This window comes from Gopherus evgoodei, chromosome 2 (assembly GCF_007399415.2).
Source record: "Gopherus evgoodei ecotype Sinaloan lineage chromosome 2, rGopEvg1_v1.p, whole genome shotgun sequence".
Lineage (NCBI taxonomy): Eukaryota > Metazoa > Chordata > Testudines > Testudinidae > Gopherus > Gopherus evgoodei.
The window spans coordinates 155,992,757-156,011,606 of NC_044323.1; the positions used below are offsets into that span (position 1 = coordinate 155,992,757).

General features: G+C 39.9%; 1 protein-coding gene across 1 annotated transcript in view; it reads left to right on the forward strand.

Annotated features, from left to right (window-relative positions):
* The first annotated feature begins 1,612 nt into the window (after window positions 1-1,612).
* Window positions 1,613-18,850, forward strand: part of EBF2 (EBF transcription factor 2) — a 175,511-nt gene continuing 158,273 nt past the window's right edge. Inside the window, exons 1-6 of the mRNA XM_030552025.1 lie at window positions 1,613-2,178; window positions 4,605-4,761; window positions 5,804-5,867; window positions 6,227-6,282; window positions 6,607-6,680; window positions 12,872-12,940. Coding sequence (XP_030407885.1) covers window positions 2,048-2,178; window positions 4,605-4,761; window positions 5,804-5,867; window positions 6,227-6,282; window positions 6,607-6,680; window positions 12,872-12,940 — 551 coding nt within the window. The 5' untranslated portion in view covers window positions 1,613-2,047. The remainder of the gene's footprint in view (window positions 2,179-4,604; window positions 4,762-5,803; window positions 5,868-6,226; window positions 6,283-6,606; window positions 6,681-12,871; window positions 12,941-18,850) is intronic.

Below are 18,850 nucleotides of genomic sequence, written 5' to 3' on the forward strand. Positions count from 1 at the left end.
TGATCTTGACTCATTTCAGAAACAGTGCTTAACAAACAGTGCTTTTCACAGTTGAGAAATTATATCAAAAGATACTATTATTACACATCACATGAATGCTTATTTATTCAATATATTGTTGTTAACCACAAAACATAAGCGTGGCCATACTGGGCCGGACCAAAGGTCCATACAGCTGAGTATCCTGTCTTCCCACAGTGGGCAATACCAGGTGCTTCAGAGGGAATGAGCAGAACTGATCGTTTAAAAAAAAAAAGTCAGCCTTTCCTTTTGCTAAACTGACAAATCACTCGATGCATATTTATCAATTCAGGGGAAAAGAAAGGTTAGTGTGGTAAATATCTTTGAACAGAGATCGCGTGGAGATTTATAGTTCATCTAATACCATGTATGTCATGCATGTAGACAGAATAATTTAGAGTCCCCTCTTAGCCGCCCCCCCCCAATCGTGTGTGAATGAAATATACATTTTTCAGATGAAAAGATTTAAATATATTTTTAATCAACTTTTATAATCATCTAATGCTTAGTAGAAAGGCAGGCATTTAAAATGCAACTAACCGTGCTCCCTTTTTTGAATGTAATCAACTAGATTTGAGACTGAAAAGAAATTTTTTATTTCTCCTCCTAAACATAAAGCAGGTTAAAGAGAGGGGCTCTAAATAATGAGGCGAGGAAATCCATGCCCTGTCTCTTTAACTATGGAACATCTGATTCCTTCATCTGGCAGATGGTCTTTGAGCACAGATTTGCATTCATTGTCTTGAAATCTGTTTTCGCGCTGGTGTTATATAGATTTCAGGGGAAGATCTATGCACAGATCAGAATACAAAAGGGCCATGAAGAAAATAACGCCAAGCCAAAAAGATTTTTTTTTTTTGTAAAGTAGGAATCACTCTCTGGTTTATGGATGAAATAGCTATGTCATTTCAGCGGCTACATATTTTGTCTAGATGCATCGCAATAAAAAGTTTTAAGGGACTATTCAGAGCTCTGCTGTAGTGTGAAATTTTGGGTGCATTTTATGGATTGGATATGTGTGGATCTCTCTCTTTCTCCTTCGCTGACGCTCACAATCTGTCACCAACCCGTTATAGAGAGCACTTTCTAATGCCCCCTAATATTTGGATTAGATCCTATTTAGTTTCGCTGAAACTCTTTCTAACGATGCTCCTAAAAGAATAGCAATAAGACATTCCAGATTTTCAAAAAAGGATGTTTTGTTTTATTGTTTATGGTTACAAAACTCATCATCTGATGGCAGGGATACATACTATAAGTCTCCTAGAATTTTTTCTCTTGGTTAGAATAACAAGATAATACCCTATACTGAGTAGGTTCTACCTGAGGTTAACACACTGAAAGCGAAGTAATTTTGATAAGGAACTTATTCAACAATCGGAAAAAGTCTGATTACTGTTGCTTTTCCCATTGGCAATTGTTGGTAGCCCGGAGCTGGAGTTATTAGTGTATATCAGCTTTATAATTGTCTGCAATCCTCCAATCGGGTGAGTTTATGCAAATAGAGTCCCCTAATATGGAAATATGCTCCGCCCCCTTCCTAGTATGTTTTCTCCCTATGCTGTAACCCATTGATGGTGACTAGCTTGGTGAAGCATCCTGGCTTCCGCAGTTCGATGTGTAATCAGACTCTTGCGCTCCATTTCTTCCTTTCTTTCACGATTTATCGCGATTTTTTTTTTTGGATTAGGCAGCAATCAGTTCTCTCTTCCCGGTGTCTCTGAGAAACAGGTGATCCTGGTTAACAACGGTCAGTGTTTGGATGCTGTTTCCTTGCCGGCGTTTGCAGGATGATAGGACCCGGCGAGCCTGAATGAGAGCATAACTTTACTTTGCAAGAGGAAAAACTTTCTATTTTGGGGGGAAGGCGTTTTCACCAAATCCCGTAGCGTCTAAAAGCAGAAGAAGTTGGTTTTAAAGCTGGACTTCTCCACTGGTTTTGGGATCTGTGTGCGCGTGTCGATTTCAAAGGCGGCTGCATTTTTTTTTTTAAAGAAACGGTGGCCGGTTGGAATAGACTTCTTAAATGTTTGGGATTCAAGATACTTTAGGAAGAGGACCCATTCTGAAAGAAAAATCTCTCGCTTCTGAAATGGATTCCGTCAGGTCCTGGGTCAGAAATGTTGGGGTGGTAGATGCAAATGTAGCTGCACAAAGGTAATCGAGATTCGTGATTTCCTCTTTGAAAGCTCCCTTTCCTCCCGGTGTTGTTCAGACTCACGACTGAGTTTACTTCCCCGCCCCAGTGAGGGAAAATTCAAGAGGGCAAAGCTGAAGCGAGGGACAAACACACAACAGAGGAAGTCAGAGAGCAGAGATTGGACTGGGGTGGGGGGGTATAGCAATGGAAACGAACAGTAATTCTTTAGATCGTTCTATGCCCGGACGTCTGACTAGGAATGTTCTTCCGGCTAAACGTAATGGCCGTGCCTGTTTTGATCCCAAATCACCTTGTTTTCCTTGATCCCAGGGCATACTTTGTATAACTAATGCCACCATCCTCCCCACTCAGACTAGATGCACAGAGTTAGGCAGAAAGCAAGCCCAGCGTGGATTTGAGTAACAAAGGAAAGGGGAGATACCTTTACCAAGATTTTGCAAAACTGCCAGTCTCAGCGGTGCAGCAGAGAGCTCTCATGTGAATGATCTGAGTGGAGGAGTCCTTGACCCTACTTACCAACTCCTTGCGTTAGTCTTGTCAATACAATTTAGATCTCAGTCCTGGCTGGAATATAAAACGTATACAACCGCAGAGGAGGATGCATTCTTGCTTCTGTTTGGGGAACAATCTTTCTATTCCAAATATTGCCAATAAATACACTCCAGTGCCGCGTTGTCTTAGTTGTAGACTTCCTCTCCCTATTCTCTTCTCTTCTGTTTCTCTTTTTATGAGGGAGTGACAGGAACGAAGCCCTTCCTAAACAAAATATGTCCCCACGTTTCTCAGATATCTCTTTAGACAATCTTCGGGCGCACGTGTGCGAAGGGGCTGAATCTGCCCGAGAAGAAAGTTGAGGATAGAGACACCTTTACTTGAGGAACATACAACCGCGTTGCATATACGTTGGGCTAGGAACCAATATACAAATACAGCCCTATATGCCCTTACCTCCCCCGTATGATCTCTGTGGAAGAGCTTTCAAGCAGCATGAGAGGAGATATCATGTGTTTTTTTTTATGACTATTGATAATTTAATTTATATGGGGAGGAAAAATACCTTGATGGGGAAAGCGAAAGTAAAACAAATGTTAGATGCACTGTAAGAAATCGCCAGTTCACAGGGGCTAATTGATTGGTGTTCGCATTGGGACGTCGCTAATTATTCTAGATGTCTTGTAAAAATACAGTGATCAAAGTTCTTATACTCAAGACAATAAAAATCAAACTATTAAGCTGGCCAGGGGCGGGGAGGCGGGGAAAGAAGAGAAATTGTGTGTTGCCCAGTCACATTGTACCTATCCAATTGAAGTTAGAAATAAAGGGGGATATCTGTAGCTTTCCAAAGAGTCAAATACTTTTCTCAAGTCTGTAAAACAACAATATTACATGAATTCATTTCAGGAATTAAATCTGGAGAAAGTAGGAAAACTTCATAGCGATGCTGTGAGAAATCTTCTCCACCGTATCTGTCTTCTGTGCCTTCCATAAAAATCGACATAAAGAAAAGAATGGAACCCATTCTGCTAAAAAACTAACTCTAAGATTTAGGATTTCCATTGCCTGAAAAGATTCCGAATAATTCAAACTCGGTAAATGCGCGGAAGAAATCACCGCATATTCTGTAGAATGTATGACAGAAATCAGGCAACCCGTGTTTAAATTACACGTAGTTAATCCACAAAACTGCACCGGGGAAGACCCACAGGTTGATTCAAATGGATCAGTGACTAAACAATATGAAATTGGTAGAAATTTCGCTGCCGAGGAAGGTAGGCATATTGCTTGAACCCAGTTGTCTTCCCACCTCAGTACAGACACCTAGTTGGGAAGAGATTTTAAGAGCTTTGACCTGGGCTAAAGGAAAAGTGAACTCTGTTGGAATTGTATCATTTTTCAGATCCTTTAGCATTTATATTCTACGTTTATTGTAGTATAGACACACCCAACAAATGAGTATGAAAGGGAAAAAGAAGATGGATCAGAGGAGATTATCAAATATTTCTCCGGTTTTGGAATAACTTATCTTGCAATCTTTCCTTTTAATATTCAAGTTCTGTTAATTATTCTTCTCTACAGAGTGGAAATCAAGGCATAAGAGGGAAAATTGTTTAATAAAGTTTCCAGACGCTAACATTTGGGACAAAAAAGTTCTTCATTTGGCTGCCACCAAAATTCAAGCACTTTTATTTAATTTAATGTTCTAAATCGAAAGTGATGTGAGTGCACAAAGGTGGAGAGGAAAGCACCGAGATCAAAGTCATTGGTAACAGTTGACTGTTAATAACCCGGTGTGCTACATAGACCAGGAGAATCCTACCCCCTCTCTAGAATCATTTTCTGTGCTGATTTTTTTTGATTGCTATGCCACTTTTAATTCATCTGTTTCTCTTCCCTCCTCCCCAATTCCATGTTTCCTCTACAGCGGAGTAGCTTTGTCCAGAGCCCACTTCGAAAAACAACCACCTTCCAACTTGAGGAAATCCAATTTCTTTCATTTTGTCCTGGCTCTCTACGACAGGCAGGGGCAGCCGGTGGAAATAGAGAGGACCGCTTTTGTGGACTTCGTAGAAAATGATAAAGTAAGGCCTGTCAATTTTTTTTCTTTCTTACCTCCCCAATTTTACCGTCTCCGCACACCTTTTCTAGTACCTGCCCTTGTAAAGTAGTGTCATTCTCAGCCACCCTTTCCATAACAAAATAACAATCTCTGGTTTTGTGTTCAGGGGTTAGGTAGCAGGACGAGGGCTTAGTCCCCTATCCTCAACATGCTCGCCTCCTTCGCTGTAATTAACAAGGTTTGTTTAATTTCTGCCGGCCCGGGAGATACAAGGGGAATTTCATACATCCACTCAAAATTAAATAGAATACAATCACATAGGGGTCCAACACATTGTTGTATTTATTATTATCATTATTATTATTTATTATTATTTGCATATGCCGGATCTGCCAGGTTTTATTAGTATCCTAATCGAACTGGAAGAGCGGGCTGTGATTTGTCATATTACCTGCTAAGCCTGTTCTTTTCAGACTCCAAAGTCAATGGCTGGGTGTCAGAAACGTTTGCTCTTGAGTTTTAGATCCAGGCTTTAAGCAGTTAGAAACCTTCTTCCTTTCCTCCAAACTATGTTTGAGTTTAGTTTAGTTACGGGCAAGGACTTTTAATTATGAAGGACGACATGAATAATTGTCTTCTGATGAATTACAGTCCCAGTTCACCTGAGAGATTTCCCGGTAACATAACCTTCAGGAAATAAATACAGATAATGACTTATTGTAAAACTATTTCATTATTTTGCTCGTACAGTTTTGTTTTAAAAAATACCTGCCAGCGTCGATCTGCTCTATATTAGCTTGCTTAAAATGTGTAAATTCACCCGATAAGGGAAGAGCCTTTATGTTATAAAGTTGGGAGCTTTGTAGCAAGTGGAAAAGTTTCTGCAGATGCCACAGGAAGGGATGTCTGTCCTGGGTCACTCGGAAGGTTAATTTATCCCAATCAACGGATCCACCTCTCAAAGATCTTTCTTGTCACATCCATTAGTGATTTGCAAGCGGGTGGCTTTTGTGCTCCAAGAGCACCAAACAAATTATGGGACGATATTTTTAAATCTCTTTCAGGAGCAAGGCAATGAAAAGACCAATAACGGCACACACTACAAACTTCAACTCCTTTACAGCAATGGTAAGTCACCTACAAAAACGCAGCGTGGGAGAGAAGGGATGGCAGGACAGAAGGGGTTGGGAGGGAAGAACCCATGATAAAGTTTTAGACCTTGAGGAGATCGCTTCTATAAAATACATTGAAGTTCCTTTGTCTCTCTTTTGGAAGCAAAAATCTTCACTGTGGACAGTTGCTTTTCAAGTTTGGCCAACATGATACCCTTTAGCAAACCTATGCTTTGAAAAATATCAGCCTTAGACTTTCAGATGATGCTTGATAGGAAGTAAAAAGAAATAGAAAAGTTATAGGATGGCTTAGATAAGTAGGGGAAACAATCTCTGTAACTGCTGGATTTCCTGTTTCTCCCATTGTCTCTTTAGGTGTCAGAACTGAACAGGATCTGTTTGTTAGGCTCATCGATTCAGTCACTAAACAGGTGAGCTGAGGCCGCTTTTGTGTTGGACAATCCCCACTCTTTCATTCCCCTCTCACCCTGTGCTTTATTTTCTCCTCCTGAGTGTCTGTATTGCATACCTTAATTTCCAGTGCATTAGCCTCTTCCTTCCCTCAGTGATCCTAGGATCACACCAATTTTTAACTGATACTCGGTTATAAGCATACTGCCTACCTTTGTGCAAAAAAAGACTTTGAGGGTGGGAATTGCAAGCCATAGTGCATTGCAGTTTTTAAAAACTGAATATTACAAGAAACAAACAAACCAGAAACCTCCTCCATATACTAATTTCCCTAATTTTCATAGCCCATCACTTATGAAGGACAGAACAAGAATCCAGAAATGTGCAGAGTTCTGCTTACTCATGAAGTCATGTGCAGGTAAGACAATTTTATTGGTGGCATAGGATTGATTCAGTTAATAAGTTTAGCTTCCAAAGATACTAAAATGTGTTTTCCCTATAAGTTGTAGATATGAGGAGTTTTGTTTTTGCTCCGGGGACACTCTTCCAAAAGAATAATTTCTTTTTGTCTGGATACAGCATTTGGTTTGTGTTGCATACCCATTTATTTAGTACTGCAGATTTGGAAACCCTGCCTAAGATCTGAACTGCACTATTTTTGTTCTGTTTTGCACTGGGTTTGGACAACAAAATGAAAGGGCCTAGAATTCCCAACTTTGTGTTTCTTTAAGCTTTTCCAGTTTGCTCTTCTAAAATGATTACTGTCACTTTCCAGAACCCGCCTGCAAATTAGAAAGAGCTCCTGACTGATTTTTCCCAGGGTACATATTTTAACATTATCAATTAAATGAACATAATTAATGTCCTTTAGTTCTGTCCCCAAAATACATCTTTGAAATAATTTTTTGTTACAAGCAATACTTACGGAACTTCTGCTTTTTTGTAAAATAGACAAAAAAATTTAGGATGTTGAAATGATAAATTAAAGGATAAAATACTGCTAAGAATGTTTTTAATAACATTTGTGTATGTCTTTAGGTACATGTATCTTATGTATGTACATCTTGCTTCCATGGTAACTTCTTATTTTTCCTGCTCACATAATTACTATCTTTGATACAGTTAATGATGCAATGTCCTCATATTATAATGTGTTAAACTGTGCACAGAATGCTCTTTCATAAAATGAAAGGCAAACCCAGCCTTGACCTTTATTAAACGTTTGTGATTTATTGTAATAGGTTTTTTAAAAAGCTCTTGAATCGAATGTTGCTTGTTTTAAAAAGCACATTGCACTAATAATTTTAAGTATTGCCTTCTAAGTGGATGATATAATAAAAGCAATTTAATAGGATAGAATTTGTTGCTGAGGGGAAAGCATTTTTCACATTTTTCAAAAGGTAATGGAATAACTGGTGTACCCGGGAAACTGCAGAGGGCAAAGTGTACAAAAGTGTGTGTGTATGTTTTCATACATACACACGCGTGCACACATGCATGCAAAGCTTGCCTTTTATGTTACCCTCATTAACTAAGTAACTCTATACCATTACTTCTGAACATTACAAATATTACTTTCATAGATGGGTGTGTTTATATGTGACACACACAATTTGCTTTTTGTCTTTACATAACATACAATTTGCTCTGTGCATATGTATATATTAAAGAAGAGTGAAGTGGGGCATGTTACTTTTTGGTTTCTCTAAAACGTACGTATTTATTTTAATATATATGCTATCCCTGTTTGTGAAAGGCTTGACTTATCCATACTTAGATGATCATTGGAAAAGCAAAATCTTTGGATTTCTATACACTAGGGTCTCTATTTGTAATAACAAAATGACAGCTAGTGTAATCCATTTTTTTCACTCCAGCTGGATGGAGAGAGAATCTATATTAAGACTGAAAAAAAGCCATAATAACCTCCTTTCTTCAAAACAAAATGGACTGATCTTTCCTTTGACAATAACCAATATTTTAAAAGTACTAAATAAACTTTCTGCTAAGCTTTTGTATGCTGGGCTTCCATTGATGCCTATAAATATATTCCATGCTTGATTTAAGATAATGTTCTACAAATGTAAACCATTATTCAGTTTGTAATAAACTCCTGCTTGATAGATTAGCCAAGGAAGAATTACAATTCAGGGCTGTCCTTTCCACATAAGACATATATTAGTGAACCAAATCAAAAGCTCTGTGTAACCTAATCAAGACATTTGATTTTTAAATGTCTTGTTCAGAGATACTTTTAAAACAGGATGCTGCCTATTTTGAAGAGGCATTATACCATCATTTTGAATAATACCAGGGGGAATGAATGAATCCAACTCTAGTTAAACTTGACATTTTTTTAAGCACAATAATCAAATCCACCTCGCTCTATGCTGCTTATGTGGTAGCATCAATTTTTAAAGCCCCTACTTTAGTTTTCATTAGTAACAGTACATAAAACATTAATGTACTGTGCCCACTCTGAGGTCCAAACTGATGCCTGTTGTTGTTTTTTAAATTATAGGGTTTGTTTTCTTTTTCTTGTTAGTTACAGGTAAATACCCTTTTGATCTTTTCATTTGATTTGTCATAGAAAATCACTCAGTTATTCATGCTGTATACAGGCAAGTGCATCCAAACACCTCCCCCTCCCCGCAGGCATCTTCTAGTCAGACGGTGACAGATGTATCCTTAGCAGGAAAGTTGTCTAAATATTGATGTGGATGCAACAATCTGTCATATCAATTGAAAGTTTAAAATCTCAACTCCCCTCCGCCACCCGTATAATGAGTCCCTTCAGTTAAAGCTTTTAATTTATTTATTACAGTTCTGAACGTTTTAGCCATAGACTTTATGTGTTTGGGCTATTATAGTGTAAAGGGAACTGTCCGTCTGGGATGGAGGTCTCTCTTAAGTATCCAGTGTCTTTTTTTCTTTCAATGGTAGGAAATCAAGGTAAACAGTCTCTTCTCATGGAATAACGGTTTGTCGTCATCTTGTTCTACCAATTATAAACTAAGAGAAAACTAGTTGTTATGCTTCTGCCAGCAGCCCGCGATGCCCTCGGTGTGCAGAGGGTTAAAAGGTATTATAATTTGAACAGAAGTAGTCTCAGGGCCTACAGCTGGCTAATAACAGAGTTGTATTGAGTGCAAGCGAGCCCCACAGCTGTGACTTTCGCCACAAGGCTCAGACTAGACAGGAGCGCTAATCAGCTGGGCCAGGCGGCCACTGGGGCCTGTGTCTTTATCGTCCAGATGGTGTGAATTTAGACACTTTTGTTATGCAATTGCAGGGAGGAGTTGGGGAGAAGAAAACAAAACAAAGGCCACCATACTGTGAGCTTATTTGAGTTTGAAATTAGAGACAGATTTTTTTTTTTTTTAAAGTTAAGGGCTGAATTTTAAAACCATTTTAGTTGAGCTGGTGGGTGGGTGGGGGAAGGGGATGCATAAGCCTTTCTTTGATATGGGGCCTTATGGAGCATCTAGTTTCTAGGGCTGGCTTTGTTCTTGTTGATTGTTGCTTTTTCCCCAGTACGCTTCATATTGCTAGACTTATTGTATCCTGTGTGGATCTGATTATATGAGAAAATGACATAGCTCAAAGCATGGTAAGGATTTATTTTTGTGACGATAAGAAGTCTTAGGCCCTGATCCTACAACTTTATGCAAGTGAGTAATTCCAATGGGACCAAAGGAATGATGTGTGTGTGTGTGTGTATATATATAAAGTTACTCAGGTGCTTAAATATTAGCAGGATCAGGATTTTAATTTCCACTTAAACCAATGTTATGGGCCAAGTACTGGAGTCAGTCAGATTTTTACCATTGATTTACCTGGGAGCAGGGTTAGCCCAGTAAGGAACAACTGTTATATAACAACCCAGTTGGAAGATTGTCAGTATTTAAATGCCACAGTGATAGGTTGTTTGAAGTCCCTTGGATAGGGGGGACCTGAAGATTTGAGATGGACTTCAGATGAAACTCCTGACTGGACTATCCTGAAATTTTGGAAATAATCTGATCCACAACTAAACTTGTCATCTTCTGGAAAGGGGTAGTGCTTTCAGGAAAAAATATTTCATGTGTTCTAGGGCTCAGAAAGTACTAAAGTGAGAGGAAATAGTTTAGTCATCTACCAAAAATGTGCTACAGTGGAGGCAAACAATGAAAAAATGAATATTTGCAAAGTGCTTGGACATCTTCAGGTCAAAGGCATATTTTTAATAATGCTTCAAAGCTCATAAATGTGATAACAAAGTATGCAAACTAAATCTAACAATGAGATGGATTTATACCAGGAAGCAGGTATGTTGCATCCCAAATCTGCATAATTTAATCTAAACAACTCTACAATGTGCTGACAACCTTTCTTGGAAATGTGTGGACAAAGAGATTTGGTGTAGGTACTATTGCTTTATTCTGTTTGAATGTCATTGTGACTTTATAATCTGATGTGTCTGTCTGACTTATATGACCATAGGATATCTTTTGAGTATTATTGCAAAGAAAGGAACTGGTTTTTGTTTGTTAGCAATTAAAAAAAAAACACACCTGTGTAAAACTCTTTTAAAAACTGAGCTAGTTTTTTTTGTTTGATAGCGGCAAAGAGTATACTGCATTAAAAATGAACAAGAGATTTTCTCCTGATTTCATTTCCAACTGATCATAATATATGCTGCTTTAAAATAAAAGTCAACCCCTCTATTCTTTAAATGAGGGTTTTCTGTTTGTTTTTTCTTTAGAATAGAAAATCTGAAATCTTCAATTTTTATTACCCAAGTATGAAACTTTGTCTAAATGGCCAACGGGCAGTGAAACTTATACAAGGTGCACTCAAAAACAAGTTAGAAATGGGAGTGAAGGGAGGAGAGAGTCTCAGCAGTAGTAAATTATTATAGCTTCACTGAAGTCAATGGAGCTATGACAGTTTACACCAAATAAGTACCTCCCCCAGGGATTCTCATATATCTAGTGAATCCTTTATTTTGAAAGGAATGGACTCAGTAGATAACTGTGGGATTGAGGCAAAGGAATACAAAAAGTGTCAAAATCATTCACGTTAGAGCTGCTAATGAAAGAGATCTGCTTGTTGCATCCCATCTTGCTCGGCTGTGTAAACTCACAAAGGGAAAGCCAGGCAGTTCCTGTTCATGCTACAGCTTGCCAATCGAATGCATGTACTTAAAATGCTTAATAGCTGTGAGGTGGGAAGTTTTATGTCCCTGTTTATATTTTAAGCATTGTATATCTGAGTATTATTGACTTCAAAAGAGTTAATCCTTCATATTGTATTGCCTTGGACTCATTCATGCATTTTTATCTGTTTTTCCTCTGGTCAGAGCAATTCCCTGTGGAAAGCAGCTGAATTCAGGCTAACTGGAATTTTGAAAATGCGTTCAGCCCCCTCAAAACCACTGCACATAAAATTGAACTCTCTGGGCCAAATTCAGCTCTCGGTTACGTTAGCGTAAATCCAAGTAACTCCACGAAAAGGCAATGGGACTAGCTGCTTGGATTTATGCTGGTGTAACTGAAGCTTATCCACTGGCGGTTGGGGCAGAAGGGAATTTTGATACAGTGTGCTTAAATGTTAAGCTATTTTGCTGATAAATGTTGTTTCCCGCTGCTAACATCCTGGTTATGTCAAATCTAACTGTTTGATTTGCCACAGCATCAGGATTCTCATAACACATCTCATGGGCTTGCCAGATAAGGATCCTGCCCTTTGATTTTCAAAGAGAGTGGGCATGTACAAAGGTCCTGATCTGGTGCTGAGTGCCCTGTCTACATTGATGGCAATGAGAGTCGAGTGTTCCGTTACCTCCCAGACTTGGGCAGCAGTGCTCTCGCAGGATATATGTGCATGCATATATGTACGTACACAAGCTTACATGCGCACACACATAGTATGCGTGTGTGTGTATCTTTTTAAAATAAAGTCCCTATGCCGTACTTCAATCATTGTATCCCTTTGGGGCAGGGACCTTGTTATCTTGCATATGCTTGTAAAGCCCTAGACATACCCATGGGAGAGAGAACTTGTATGTTGGTAAACTGGGTCCAAATTATATTGCATGTTTATCAGAGAGAGGCTGATGCGTACAATTTCTATGCCACCCCATTGCTGACCACACTGTATAAACTTTGTTACATTCTCATTTATAAATAGGGTTAACAGATGTGGAATAAATGGTCAATCAATTATTACAGAGTCCAGCAAGTTAGTAGGTTGCTTATAACCGTGGCTTGTCATCAGCTATGACACCTTCTACTGGTGGGCTTTTAACCGTCTAGAACACATGCTGTTCATGTCTGTTACATGCTTACAACATCTGTTAAACATTTATAAATGGAGCCTTAATATAAAGTGTGGCCATATTGCTTTTCCTTTTGGCTGAGATTTTCAAAGGAGACTAAGGGGAGCCGAGTGTCTAAATCCTGTTGACATTAAATGGGAGTTAGGCATCTCCCTGAGACCCCTTTGAAAATCCCAGTTAGAATTTTCTGGATACCACTTAAATGTCCACAATGCCTTTAGTTCAGAGTTCATTGCTTTGCTGTTAATACTCACAGAAATTCTCTCATTTTGGTCTCCTTCCCTCTCCAGCCGGTGCTGTGAAAAGAAAAGTTGCGGCAACAGAAACGAGACTCCCTCGGATCCTGTGATCATCGACAGGTAGGAAATAAAGCTCTCTCTTCCACACTATCCACCAAACCAAACCAAACCAAACAGCTGGGGTCGCTTGGAGACAGCCATGGGTCTGTCTCTCTCCTGTGCTTTGATGTCTATGCTGCACAATCCTAAAGGGCTACCCTAAGAGCTGGTTATTTTCAGAAAGGCTGTGGGCTTCCTTTGGTGGAATTTTTTTTATTTTAATGCTGTCCTACATCTACTAATTTAAATTTGACCAAGTATTCTGTGCATGGTAAATCTCTGACTACAGTCTATTCACCTGGGATGGGATCCAGCTGGATCACTGGAACAGATACAGTTCAAGTAACCTGGCAGCTTCATTAAAATTCCTCAACAAAATAATGATGTTGCAGTTGCGGCTTTTTTGGGAAACACGTGATCCAGGTTTTAAATGTATGGTTTTGGGATTACCATACGTCTTCTGCAGAACATCAATTTCACATATTTCTTGGCCTTCAGTTTCTGAGGGGGGGAAGTGTGTGTGTGTGTGTGTGTGTATTCAGTGACAATGTAAGGAGGCAAATTCAAAACTGCTAGAAAAGGGAAAAAAAAATTTTTTTTGCACTGCCTGCAATTAGCCTGTGGAATTCATTGACACAAGATATTGAGACCAAGAACTTAGCAGGATATAAAAGAGGAAAACAAGAGTATGCAGTGTTCTTTTCATAAATATTAAAAAAAATACTCAACTGAGTGCTTTATGTAGAGAGATCTTAAGACCTCATGCTTCAAGGCAAATGCTTCTGTCATCAAGGGTCAGGAGGAAACTTTTTTCCTTGGGACAGGTTATTCTATAGCTACCTATTGCAAAGTTTCTTCTTCTGTGGTACTGGCCACAACTGGAGATAGAATACTGGAGTGGATGGACTTTGAGTCTAATTTCTTTGTTCCTCTATTATGCCTACATTCAGTGCATAACATTAGTAGCATATCTACATAGCATCTACATTTATACTTGGAATTAAGAATGGTGAAGTTAGTTTGAATAAGTATCTATAATTCCCTTTCCTCAAATTGTTACTAGACAATTTGATCCTAATCCTTTACGGAGGCTCTGAATTTTTTTAGCTGTTTTTTTTTTCTTTACCTTTATCTTTGCACTTTCGGAGTGTGGCTGAGACCAAAGATGGAAATGCCAAAGAACCACAGTATTCTGGCTAGAAAAAGAGGTGCTGGACAGGTCATATTGAGCTTGTCTGCACAATTTCTAGCCCATATTTGGCTGACTTGAGGTCCTGGTTTGAGTCTGTATTTGAGAATTATCCAACCTCAAGTCTGAACTTCTTGAGGTTTTCCCATTGCAGCTGGGGAGACAAAATGGTGCACTGGCTGAGGAGTCAGAAAATCTAGGTCCTATTCCTGGTTCTGCCTCAGACTCTGTTTGATCCTGGGCAAGTTACTTTCCCTCTCTGTGCCTCAGTTTCCCCATCTGTAAAACAGGAATTATGCTGTTTTAAGTGATTTGAAATCTGTGAATGTAAAATGCTTTGGAAGGGAAACTGTTATCTTATAGACAGCTCAGGGCTCTTCTTCCTAACCCAACCTTTGCAATACTTCATTTCTGAGGGATCTTTGAAGACATTAAGTGTCATAAAGTCCTTTCACCCCAGTCACCTTCATTGGTGAGAATTCTACCACATGTTAATGATAACACATGTACCTGTAACAAAGATGATTCCCACTAGATACATGGGAGTATGTTCCAGATCTCTGTCGACTGTTTCATATGAAGCTTGTTCCTCTTTCTGGCAACCATGAGGGGGACTTTTTGCCAAATAGTTACAAATCAGGTAGAGGGGGATTAGATGCACTACTTAGCTGAAACAGTCTATGCATTATACTTGCCTTTAAAGGCCGTCCTCCGGATCAGGGCTGGAGCAGTGTGAGTGGAATATGCCCTGCCACTGGGGAGCAGTGGGGTCTAGTGAACAGGGCACTGGACTGGGAGTCCGGAAACCTGAGTTCTTTTCCCAACTTTGCCACTGACCTGCAGTGTGAGTTGGGCAAATTGCTCAACTCTCTGGCATCTGTCTTCCCTCCCACCCTTTGTCTGTTTTGTCCGTATAGATTATGAGCTTGCCAGGGGAAGGACAGTCTTAACCTGAGTGATACTATAATGTAAATAGAATAATACTACCAATGATGTACCTATTCTGTGGATAAACAGAATTTAATTTTCCAGAGTCTGGCAATCTGGCACCTTTCACAAGCACTGAAAGCCCTTTTAGGATTTTCAAACTAATCAAACAAAACTATAGTCAATGAATGATCCCCTCTTACCTCCCCACAAATGCTTGTATGTTAGGGAGTAGTATGTGTTTCTGGCATCATCTGAGAAGCTGGATTCTAATTATTTTAGAGGATTTTACATTGTTGGTAGAAAACAAACGGTTACAGCTAGCCACGCCGCACAGGCAGGTCACATTCCTCCATAGTCATACATGCTGATGGGTATTTTTGTGTGTGTGTGTGTGTGTGTGTGTGTGTGTGTGTGTGTGTGTGTGTGTGTGTGTGTGTGTTTAAAGAGAGGTTTTTTTTAATTATTATTCTAATTCAGCGGTTGGCAACCTTTCAGAAGTGGTGTGCCGAGTTTTCATTTATTCACTCTAATTTAAGGTTTCGTGTTTTTAGAAGGTCTCTTTTATAAGTCTACAATATATAACTAAACTATTGTTGTATGTAAAGTAAATAAGGTTTTAAAACTTTTAAGAAGTTTCATTTAAAATTAAATTAAAATGCAGAGCCCCCTGGACCAGTGGCCAGGAGCTGGGCAGTGTGAGTGCCACTGAAAATCAGCTCACGTGCGGCCTTTGGCACACGTGCCATAGGTTGCCTACCCCTGTTCTAAATAATGACTTGTTAGTTTAATATTGGCTTCCTGTATTTATTTATTGTTCTGACTTAAAAATATTAATGTTAAAACTATCCTTAGAGAGAGCTCTGCGGTAGGTTGAAGCAATATTTAAATATGGAGATTGAGATGTTACAATTTAACAACAGTGTTGGAATGTAACATTTCTTTGGTGAGTGACTATCACATACCTGAAGGCAACTGTGGCTCTGGATTGAAAGGAGCTAAAGTTCCATCTACACTAAAAAAAAATTAATACGTTGCAGGCATGATGACCGAGGTCTTTGCTGTCAGCAGGGCTCCCGCTGACTAGTCAGGGGGACCCTCTTACAACATGACATCTTTCTCTTCTGTTGGGCAGGTAGGACCGATATGGCCCAGAAATGTGCTGAAGTCTCGTATTTTAGCACAGTTCAGGTTCGCTGGTGAAACACAGTTTAGTTCAGTGTGCAATGCAAGATCGAACCATGCCTGGGGCTCATCCTGTTGTCTGGGGTTTTCCAAGGAGCCTGAGGAAGTGAAGTGGGAGCTGGATGCCAACCTCTTTTGGGTTGTTCAGAAAACCCCAGCTGCTGTAACTGAATCCTCTGACCCAAGTGGCTGATGCCACATAGGTAGACCTTGATTCTGCAGACTTAAATTTACTGAGGGGAATTCCTTTCCTTTCATAGCAGTTGATGATGTTAGTCTTGTCTTGAGCGAGGACTGCAGGATCAGGCCTAGAGAGAGAATGAAAAATGAAGGAAGAAAGAAGGGATATTGAAGAAAGCTTGATGTTCAGCTGCCCCATGTCCAGAATGAATCTGTGCGAGAAGTGAGACACAACTAGAGTCTTCCATTTAGAAGGGAAGGAAAACTGAGATCACCAAGGGGCTGGCTGGATTGAATATGATGCACTAGCATTCCCTTTCTGCCTCATTCAGTTCATATGCATTGCTGTTGCTGCAAGGGTTTGTGAGAAAATGGTGATTGGCACATGGGAGGGCCCATCTCCATTGTAATCCCTACCATGGTAGGGGACCTGATCGTTACATGGCTAAAACCGGATTCCATCTTGCAGCACAGAAAGGACGAAAACATGCTGCATCACTGCAAAAGGCTGCAGGGCTGTCTGGGAAGAACCCAAACACTTTTTAGTCCCCTCTGTTCATTGTTTATATTTAAAGTGCATGCTGGGGTGCACTTTTGTTTCAAGCAGCTTCCCCAGACATTGTGGCAGTTAGTGTAGTTAAAACTAAGACCCTAACTAAACATATAGGATGCTAACTTAAGAGTGCTAGGAGCAACTAGCCCAGAGTCTATTCCCATGCTGATGCAGGTTATGCTCTTCCCATCTGACAACATATTAATCTGACCATGCACTCAGATTCAGCCAAGAGGCTGAGTTCTTGGCCCAGGTCTTCAGCAGTCACAAATCAGTGCAATTCCATTGGAATTACGCCAGTTTATGCCAGCTGAGGATCTGGCCCTCTTGTGTTTTATCAGAGATGTTACAACCCATGCTTTGAGCTGAAGAATGCACCTTTCACCCCTTTAATTTTTTGCCTTTTGCACTGGTAGCCTGACCTGTTGTAAATTCCACCCATGTGGTGCTGTGCAGTGACAATTCGGTGACTTTTGTGGCTGAATCATGGGCATCTTGTGTTTATAGTTAAAGAGGGGGAAATGGTTCAGTGGGAAAAATAACATCAGGCAGCCTGAACAAAGTCCAAAAATCATCATGCTGAAAAAGCCTATTGCTGCTGTAACCTTTGCTCCAGGGACTCGATTTAGATCCTAAGGACCTAGTAGTTATTTTCTTCTCAATCTTGGAAACTGATGTTTTTCTGTATGTATTGAAGCATGAATGTTGCCTAGCTTGCATTCGCCATCCAGCCATCTCCCTGGATAACTATCTGTAAATTACCTAATATGGTCCACACCCCTCCAAGCGAATGCTGAGGCAGAATCCCCCTAAAGACTCATTCCAGCCTTACCAGTTGAAATCACTTACTCAGCAAAACACTGAAGAGTTGTTGCGGTTTTAGGAGCAGGCAGGTGTGCAGAGCTGTTATTGACAGGAAGACTCTTCCTCCAGTGCTTCCCCTAACTCATAGCTTTATGTGTTTGCTCTTCAGCACACGGATAATGTTGTCAGCAGGATGTTGGTTGGGTGAGTCTCACTTGGGTTGTGCTCTCCCAGTGGTGAAAAGTTTTCTCATTCTTGGTTGTTACTGTGTCAGTCAGGATTTGATCCAGCTGCACAGTGTCCATTTCCCGGTGTCTGGAATATTGTGTACAGGAGGAGTTTTTGGAATAAAATCAGTAAATTTCCCCTCTGAGTTCCCCCCCTGCCCCTTGCGGTGGGCCAGATTCTGATCTCACGCACCCTGGTTCCAGTTTGAAGATGCTTCTTTGACTTGAATGGAAACACAACAGATTTACACCGGCATAATTGAGATCACAATCTGACCCATAGCTATCATTAATGTAAACTATATACTGTACTTGAAATGAGGAATCTTGCTACCCTAAATCCTGCTATTGCAGCCTTCCGTATGCAGAATGGATAAGATCTCCAACTAGTGTAAACAGACCTAGTGCCACTGGTTTCAGTATGTTCATATTTCAGCATGTTCATACATTAATTCTATACCCCAACCCAGTCCAGAATAGTTCCCGAAGGTGTAGCATCCATTGGATCCTTCCTCTTGGTTTATTTTTTAAGTTATCATTTAGGATCTTGGCAGCGTTATGGACTCTGCAAAATTATCATGTTCCGCCAAAGCCAAATTGGAGTCTTTCCTGTGGCTGAAATGACACTTAGTGCTGTTGCAATGTATGGCAGCTTCTGGAATGTAGGGTGTTGCCTCCAAGACTAAGATTTTCTCATATGCAGAAGGAAATGCAGGATGACAGTAAAACAGTGCAGGAATTCTTGAGGCAGATCTTTGGGAAATTATAAAGCCAATGAAACTTTGCAAGTGGCAGTGGTAGCTTTTGTGGTCTATATCCTAGATATCATTGAGTCTGGTTATTTTTCAGAGCCTGAAGTATAACTG